Source organism: Enhydra lutris, unplaced genomic scaffold, assembly GCF_002288905.1.
Source record: "Enhydra lutris kenyoni isolate GAN:26980312 unplaced genomic scaffold, ASM228890v2 scaffoldscaffold72, whole genome shotgun sequence".
NCBI classification, from domain to species: domain Eukaryota; kingdom Metazoa; phylum Chordata; class Mammalia; order Carnivora; family Mustelidae; genus Enhydra; species Enhydra lutris.
Genome location: NW_019154156.1, coordinates 3,677,809 through 3,686,859, shown reverse-complemented (window position 1 = coordinate 3,686,859; position 9,051 = coordinate 3,677,809). Strand labels below are relative to the sequence as shown.

Sequence of the window (9,051 nt, the reverse complement as noted above, 5' to 3'; positions counted from 1 at the left end):
ACATCATCTGTAGAATGGAGGCAATAATGGGATCTACTTTATAGGGTTGTGGAAAAGATTAATGAGTTCATACACAAAAAGCCCCTAGAGTGGTTTTCAGGTTCTCTAATTGTAAATGCCATTATTAGTTATTAGCTATTATTACCTATTAGCTATTATTATACCCTTAGTTATTAGCTATTGTCATACCCTCCTTGCAGCAAAAGGACATTAAAAGGCATTAAACTATGCCTGATAGGAAGTGGATAAGCCAGAAGAGTTATCCAGGTGAACAATGAAAGAAAAAAGACAAAAAGCAAAGAGATAAAAGAAAAAACAGTAGAGTAAGAACAAAAGCAGACCTTCCATGGGGAAAAGGTAGGAAGAGGAAAACACAAGGGAAAAGAAGGAGAAATGAGTAAAAAGGTGGGCATGGAAAGGAAAGACAGAAGAAAAGGACTGAGAACCACAAAGGAAACCAAAAATTAGAAATGATTCCATCCTCAGTTTGGGCTGGGCATCTGAAAAAGAAAGGAGTGGAAGAGAAAACAAAAAATATTGGACATGGTGAGAAAGCTTGGGACAGGATGATGAGATCCAAGTAGTAACAAAAAGGGATTAGTTTGCAGCAACAGGCCTCTCTGTCTTCCAATGACGATAAGTGTACATCCAATAACACACCCATGATTCACTAGTCTTCCTTGCCTTTTCCTCCTCTTCTGAACTGTTTTAGAGTCCGCACCAGAATCAGGCCCTACGGCTGGCCCTAGACAGACGTCTGCCTTGTGTCTTGTCTGCTCTACCGACAAGGCCAAGATGAAGTGTACCAGACCTTATTTTCACTAAATATTCTATCTAGCCTTTTCTTACTTCGAACATTCACAAACCATAAAGGGAGGTTTCACCTTAAAGGTATCCTCCTCCCCTCCCCCCTTTTGGGTCAATTTAGAACAAGCGGACAGTACTGCAGGCATATGCCGCTAGGAGGGCATCAAATTGCCCTCCCCACTAGAGAGAATTAACCACCCAATGACTTGGAAACAAGAGAGAGGTTGAATCGAGGTTAAAATAAAACCAGTATTTAAAAATCACTTTTTCTAAGTATTATCCTTATTAAACTGCCTGTTTGGTGCAAACTCCGTCCCCATATTTGAGGAAGTCGAGAGACCTTCAAGGGCCCTCTCCCAAGACGAAGTGGACGGACCGCGAGCGTCTCCTCTTGCCCGGGTGAGCTTGGGCCGGGGCCGCCGCCGCCGCCGCCGCCGCCGCCGCGGGAGTCACGAAGCCAGACGCGGCGAGTCTCCGCCCAGGACTCGGGAGACTGCAGCAGCGCGCGCCGCCACCGCGGCCGGGCGGCTCCTGGAGGCTAGGAGGAGACGCGACTCCCGCAGACACGTGACCTCCTCCCAGCCGCCGCTTCCCGCGACCCAGATCCGTCCCCGGAACCCGCGCTTTGCAGGGAGGGCCGGTGTGGGGGGGGGGGGTGGTATGAGGGGGTACGCGTAGCGACCGTCCCAGTCCCCGCTGAGCCCCTGGCGCGTTCATTCGGCGTACTTCTCCCCTTGGTTCGTGCGCCGCTGGCAATCATGAAGGTTTCGGGGATAACCCAGGAGAATGTGAACCTTACTCTTGCTGCAGGATGGAAAGAACTGCGATTTTTATATCAATCTACTTATATAAGAGAAATCAACATATATTCTCTCCTTTCCGCCCCCAGCAGAGCCGAGTAGCGGCAGCAGTGGGGCGGGAGCCCTGGGAGTCCCGCAGGACGAGCTTTCCCCCGGCCTCCAAGGCCCCTGGTCGCACGCTGCGCCGGGTGGCGTGGGCAGTGCGCATCTCCGGGCACCTCTTGTAACTCTCGCTAGCAGTGAGTCATGTTCCCGGGATGGCTCTGGGGAGAGGTAACCCGGCTCGTGCTGGCTTGTGCTTCCCCGCGCCGGGCGCCGCGGCCACAGGGAGAGCGAGCGCGCGCGCGCACGGGTTCCCCGCGCAGTGATGTGGCAGCAGCGGCAGGTCGGATCACGTTGCTGGCCCTGTGCTGGTACCCGTTGGAGACAGGATTAAGGAGGGAGGCTTTGGAGGTGCCAGCGGTAGTAAACGTGGGCTCTGCACACTCCCGGCGGGAGGGGGTACGTGGTGGGAGTGGGAGACCACGCAGCACCACCCGAGACGATGAGGGGCTACGGAGTTTAGCCGGCGAGTGATAATGCTGCATTGCTTTTCCGCGGTAGCCCCTCTTGTGCCCCCCCCCACCTTCCCCCTCCCTCCAGCCGCGTTCCTCTGGGAGCACCAGAGGCCCCAAACGTCGTCATCTGCTTCTGTGATTAGTGGCACCGCAATTCCGGCTGCTGCGGGAAGTTTGGGTGGCCCAGGGACACCGTGTCGCCGAAAGACATTTGGATTGCGACGTTCTGACTCAGTGACTACATTTTCATTTATTTTAAATCTTTCAGGGAACGGATTTCAAGTTGCCCCATTAGGGGGCAACCTCCAACCAGGGCCAAGGGGTCCCCCCAGGCCACTGAGCGGTGAGCAAACAAGTCTCCAAATTTTCTTTTGGGACTGAAGTTTACCCACCGTGAATTCTTTCTTTCCTTTCTCTGGTCCAAACCACCAGTGCAGTCGGTGGCGAAGCAAAAAGCCACGTTCACGTTCCCGCACCGTAATGACGGACGAACTGAGGGAGTAGCATTTCCGAGCCGAGGAAGCCCTGGCTGCCCCGCACCCCCCGGCGCCCCCACCCCCTCCCCCAGCTGACTGCAACGCCTTTGGGAAGATGAATAGCTTGGCCGAAGTTGTTTTTCCTTTCCGGTGGCCCTGATCAGGTGTCCCCGCCCCCTCCTGCCTCTCGCCTTCCCTCGTAGCCTGCTCCCGACACCCCCTCCTGGCCCGGCCCCTCCTCCCCCGCCCCCCTCCGGGCTGGACCGCGGATGGTACGTTCCGCACGTGAGCTGGGTGCTGGTCTGGCCCGCGACGCGCGTGCCCTGTGGCCAAACACTGCCCGGAGTGAGAGCAAACTACCAGCGCAGTGGGGCCGGCGCGAGTGTGCGTGCGTGTGTGTGCGTGTGTGCGAGAGAGCAAGCGCGGTGGGAGGGGGGGGGAACCAACTGCTTCACACTTTCAACACTGCACTGAAGAAGGGAGAGAGACTGGAGACGCACAGATACCCCCAAGATCTCCCAAAGCTATCGTCCCACAGATTATAGAACAGAACCCCAAAAATCGAAACAGAGGAAACGGACAGCGGTTGAACATGGACGAAGGAATTCCTCATTTGCAAGAGAGACAGTTACTGGAACATAGAGATTTTATAGGGTAAGGTGCACGCACCCTTGCGTATATCTGTCTAGGCTTCAGTTTGATTTTTCTTTTTTTTTTTTATTCTCCAGAAAGTGGTATGGATCGGGCAAGGACAGTGCCCCTCCCCGAATGGGTGCCTGATGCTGATTTCTGTTTTGCAGACTGGACTATTCCTCTTTGTATATGTGTAAGCCCAAAAGAAGCATGAAGAGAGACGATAGCAAGGTAAGTGTAAGTTTCCGATGTTCCCCATAACCTGCCTGGATAGTTAATTAGGGCCATTGATTTCACAGCGAAGCTCTGCCCGCAAATATATTCCAGCCCTTGAGGTTCCCCAACTGTGAATTTTAAGTGGTTTGCTGGATACTCTCAGGGGGAGATTAAACATCACACCTGAATTCAAATTGCATTTCAGAACAGTCCAGAGCAAAAGGTTCTTGGGCATAGTTTATCACATAATATTGGGGGAGGGGGGGTTCGGGGAGGGGGGCTTATTGTCTTATCCAATAAATGTGTAGCTTATTGTTGTCTTTCTTCCATGATTGTCGTATATTAAGGATACCTACAAATTACCGCACAGATTAATAGAAAAGAAAAGAAGAGATCGAATTAATGAATGCATTGCTCAACTGAAAGATTTACTGCCTGAACATCTGAAGTTGACAGTAAGATGCACATTTTCATTCTTTGCTGCTCTCCAAGGGCGTGTTAATAGCTTGGTACTACTCCCAGAGATAGAAGAATAAATGTAAATATCATAAGCCTTACTACTTGTGCTGTAGTGTAGAGTTTCCCACAAACTCAAGAGTAGGTGCTCACAACTGAAGGCAAGAAGTCATGTATAACCCGTCTTCTGGAAGGCTCAAGAAGTATAGGAATAGTACTTCTTTCCGAGTCTTTGCTTAAGTTGCTGTGCTGAGCAGAGAGCCAATCAAGCCAAATATGTGTTTTTAGTAACCAAGTGCCCCCTTATCTTTTGCACCATTGCAGACTCTGGGGCATCTGGAGAAAGCGGTAGTCTTGGAATTAACTTTAAAACACTTAAAAGCTTTAACAGCCTTAACCGAACAGCAGCATCAGAAGATAATTGCTTTACAGAATGGTAAGTCAGTTCAGGGAGGCCATTCCCCCTGATGAACCCGGGCGGCCCACAGAGGGGCAGTGTTTAGGACTCTGCCCCCACCCCCCACCTCCTTCCTCGGGCCCACGGGCTCACTCTCATTCGTTAAATTGCTTATACTTTCCCTTCGTTGGAAAGTGCCCATTTCCCGAAGCATCCTAGAGGCTTTCAGCAGAACTCAGAGGAATCAGATTTTTATTTAAAGTGGCGGTTGCGCTCTCCACTTTGGCTTTTCAGTTGGGAGTAGAGCGCCCCCCTGCTTCCCACCCCCGCCCCCCCCCCCCCGCCCCTCGGCAACCGGTGGATTATATCACCCGAATACAGAGGAAAAACCGAGATCACTTTAGTCAATGTAGGGCCCACGTGATAAGCAGATGTTTTAACGTCGGTATTTTTCTTGTTGCCTCCATTCCTCTGCCCCACCCCCACCCCCTTCCTCGTCCTAGGGGAGCGATCTCTGAAATCGCCCATTCAGTCCGACTTGGATGCGTTCCACTCGGGATTTCAAACATGCGCCAAAGAAGTCTTGCAATACCTCTCCCGGTTTGAGAGCTGGACGCCTAGGGAGCAGCGGTGTGTCCAGCTGATCAACCACTTGCACGCCGTGGCCACCCAGTTCTTGCCCACCCCCCAGCTGTTGACTCAACAGGTTCCTCTGAGCAAAGGCACCGGCGCGCCCTCGGTCGCCGCCCCCGCAGGGTCCCCGGCCGCCCCCTGCCTGGAGCGCGGGGGACAGAAGCTTGAGCCCCTCGCCCACTGCGTGCCGGTCATCCAGCGGACTCAGCCCAGCGCCGAGCTCGCCGCCGAGAACGACACGGACACAGACAGCGGCTACGGCGGCGAGGCAGAGGCGAGGCCGGACCGCGAGAAGGGGAAGGGCTCCGGGGCGGGCCGCGTCACCATCAAGCAGGAGCCTCCCGGAGAGGACTCGCCGGCGCCCAAGAGGATGAAGCTGGATTCTCGCGGCGGCGGCGGCCTGGGGGGCGGCGCGGCGGCAGCGGCGGCCGCGCTCCTGGGGCCCGACCCGGCCGCCGCCGCAGCACTGCTGAGACCCGACGCCGCCCTGCTCAGCTCGCTGGTGGCGTTCGGCGGAGGCGGGGGCGCGCCCTTCGCGCAGCCCGCCGCCGCCGCGGCCGCCGCGGCCCCTTTCTGCCTGCCCTTCTACTTCCTCTCGCCTTCTGCGGCCGCCGCCTACGTGCAGCCCTTCCTGGACAAGAGTGGCCTGGAGAAGTACCTGTACCCGGCGGCGGCCGCCGCCCCGTTCCCACTGCTGTACCCCGGCATCCCCGCGCCCGCGGCCGCCGCCGCCGCCGCCGCAGCCGCCGCCGCCGCCGCCGCCTTCCCCTGCCTGTCCTCTGTGTTGTCGCCCCCTCCCGAGAAGGCCAGCGCCGCCGCCGCGCCCCTCTTACCGCACGAGGTGGCGCCCCCTGGGGCGCTGCACCCCCCGCACCCGCTCGGCCGCACCCACCTGTCCTTCGCCGGCGCCCGCGAGCCCGGGAACCCGGAGAGCTCCGCTCAGGAAGATCCCTCGCAGCCAGGAAAGGAAATCCACTGAATCCTCGCCCCCTTTCTTAGATAGGACGAGGGTTCTTGCGGAATAATAATATTAATAAGTAAAACACCCTTACCGTTTTTAAGGGAGGAAGTGTAATAGATGCACGACAGGCTTTTAAAACAACAACACAGGTGTTTTGTGTACATTCGGAGTTCCTGTTTTGCTCATCCCTCACCACCCCACCCTCCGCACACTAACGGTCCTTTCTTCCCTCACCAGCTATAAAAGAACCTCTGCAATATTGATACTTTCTTTAAAGAATTCGCCCAAATCAGTTTTGCCTTTCTTTAGGCCATGTTCCATTATCTTTTTAAAATGCAGAACCTATTTCCGGAGGGAGAAGGGTCTGCTCCGTGGGGGAGCTGACTGAACCAGGGTAGGGGAACTGTGGCCCAGGAGTTGACCTCCAAAAGCCAGCGGGTAGTTCCTATATGCCCGCATAGCTCTCCACCTGCTTCAGGAGATTTTCCACAGGCAGAATGAGGATCTTTTAGAATTGAATTTACTCTTCAGTATTTTATAATGTTCAGCTTTTTAAAAGGCATATATTTTTCAAAGAGGAAGAAGTGAGGATCCAGTCACTTACGTTGCAACCTCTTCTGAAGTGGTTTGAATGGTATCCCTTAGTAACTTGCTCCTGTTTAAAGAGACTCAGAGTTGGGCCATTGTCAGAACTGAGTCAGGGAAGGAGATGGATGAGGAAGGCCAGAATCATTCTTGGTACATTTACTAGCACTTTATGGAGAAATTAACCGTGAATTAATTGATGTGTCTTAATTTCATTGTTTCATATATATACATATATGTATATATATAGTGCATCTATTCCCACCTTGTCATTACTTAATTCACCATGTTTTAAGTTTTTATAATCTTGCTGTAAAAAAAAAAAAAAAGGAATGTGCACTGAACTTAAAAACAAATCCAAAATAATTTCTCCTATTTTCTGTTAAATAACAAAAGTGGAGGAAAGCATTAAACTGGTCATTTTTGATTGGAAATGCTGTAAAGATGTGGAATGAAGCCTTGGGAGGCCTTCCTATCTCCAAGTCTATGTATTTTCTGGAGACCAAACCAGATACCAGATAATCACAAAGAAAGCTTTTTTAATAAGGCTTAAACCAAGACCTTGTCTAGATATTTTTAGTTTGTTGCCAAGGTAGCACTGTGAGAAATCTCACTTGAATGTTATGTAAGGGGTGAGACACAACAGTCTGACTATAAGTGAAGAAAATATCTGGGTCTTTTAGTCAGTTTGGTGCATTTGCTGCTGCTGTTGCTACTGTTTGCCTCAAACGCTGTGTTTAAACAACGTTAAACTCTTAGCCTTCAAGGTGGCTCTTATGTACATAGTTGTTAATACATCCAATTAATGATGTCTGACATGCTATTTTTGTAGGGAGAAACTATGTGCTAATGATATTTTGAGTTAAAATATCTTTTGGGGAGGATTTGCTGAAAAGTTGCACTTTTGTTACAATGCTTATGCTTGGTACAAGCTTATGCTGTCTTAAATTATTAAAAAAAAATAAATACCGTCTGCAAGAAACCAGCTGGTTTAGAAAATTTTAGTATGTGAAGATAAACTAGAAATTATCTTTATATTCTAGTATTTTCAGCACTCCGTAAATTCTATTACCTAAATATTGCCACACTATTTTGTGATTTTTAAAATTCTTACTAAGGAATAAAAACTTTAATATACGATACGAGATTGTCTAATAATTAAAAAGGCATAATGCTCCATTAGTTTTAAGATATCTATAAATTTAGGGATGAAAGTTATTAACGTTCTCAGATATACAACTTTGTCACTGGCTTGATAGCACACGTTTCCAGTTTCTTACAAGCCTTCAGGCTCTGGCTGTGTCTGCCTACTTGTTTCCAATGTATCTCAATGAAAAGTGCAAAAAAAAAACCTACCAATCCCTTGCGTGGTCTGTTTATGTTAGACCCAATTTGCTCATGATTTTGATTAATTTTTGACTTCTCATCCAGATAGACTTTTGGATGGTCTGGCGTTTCTCCTTCACTGGGTCCACAATAAATACACTGCCACTTTGGGGTGCTTAACTTTCTTCTTATATTTTTAGCTCCTTAACCTTTATAAAAGAATTCTCCTGTGGGACTTAATCATGGAATTCAAGGAAAAGAAATAAATTAGTTGTAGGCTTTTCTCAGATTCATGGCCAAATTTGTGATTTGATATGGGAAGGATTGTCAATTTTTCCTTTCAATAACCTTCACAAACCCCTTGATTTTTGAAAGGTGTTGAAATAATAGTCAAAATTCGTAAGATGTAGAAAAAGTGCTCCCTCTGCTGACTTACGGCAACCAAACTACCAAGTCCTAGAATGTGGAGGCAAAGGAACCTCAGAGATGAATTTGTCAAGCCCCCTGCATTTTACAATATGAAGTCCAGAGCTATCCTATACCCTCCTAAGATCAGACAAACAGCTACCTGTAGCTAGCAAAAGAGGCCAAGATCTACTTCATCTCCGAGTCAGTAAACTACCTACCACCACAGCATCTTCAACACATAAACTGAATTTGATTGGACAGCATTCATGAAACGTCATAAATAAACCACAAGAACAAAGGAAGTAAAAATTACCATTAGAAAACCATGTAGGATTTTGGAGCATTGTAATCTACTGAACTTAGAAAAATATTGTCTAACTCAGAATAATTGGAAAAAGTTGTATTTTAAGTATTTTGAGCTACATCTTAATGTCATACTGTAATAATATTAGTTTCATAACCAAAAAAGATTCAAATTTAATTGGAGAACAATAGATGTATTATAAAGTAAAAAACCTTAGGGTTGGACCAGATTTTATAGGTCAGTTATTTAGTCCAAATGCCCATGTACTTACATGGTAATAAGATAAAGTTAGATTTTCAGAACCGAAAAATAATACTGTCTACATGGCATCTGAAATGTGTTATTTTGGTAATTGATTATTTTATGAATTAAAACACTGGAGTAATGACTCCAGGAATGATTCACAAGGATGGTCCTATACCTGCAGTGGTGAACTTTAAGCAAAAACGTGTTGTAATATATGTGATTTTTCAATGTAAGACAAATACCAAT

General features: G+C 48.9%; 1 protein-coding gene across 1 annotated transcript; it reads left to right on the top strand.

The window, feature by feature from the left end:
* Nucleotides 1-1,466: 1,466 nt before the first annotated feature.
* On the top strand, nucleotides 1,467-6,850 carry LOC111159974 (basic helix-loop-helix family member e41). The gene is made up of 5 exons (XM_022522696.1): nucleotides 1,467-3,294; nucleotides 3,441-3,504; nucleotides 3,837-3,944; nucleotides 4,270-4,381; nucleotides 4,846-6,850. Exons 1-5 carry the CDS (start codon nucleotides 3,233-3,235, stop codon nucleotides 5,952-5,954), a joined length of 1,455 nt encoding a protein of 484 aa, XP_022378404.1. The 5' UTR covers nucleotides 1,467-3,232; the 3' UTR covers nucleotides 5,955-6,850.
* The last annotated feature ends 2,201 nt before the right edge of the window (nucleotides 6,851-9,051 follow it).

Bases quoted from the DNA above. Each gene is read 5' to 3' on its own strand.
- LOC111159974 (XM_022522696.1), top strand. From the start codon at position 3,233: ATGGACGAAGGAATTCCTCATTTGCAAGAGAGACAGTTACTGGAACAT. The intron at 3,295-3,440 runs GTAAGGTGCACG...TCTGTTTTGCAG, and splicing joins GAACATAGAGATTTTATAGG to ACTGGACTATTCCTCTTTGT. The intron at 4,382-4,845 runs GTAAGTCAGTTC...TCCTCGTCCTAG, and splicing joins GATAATTGCTTTACAGAATG to GGGAGCGATCTCTGAAATCG.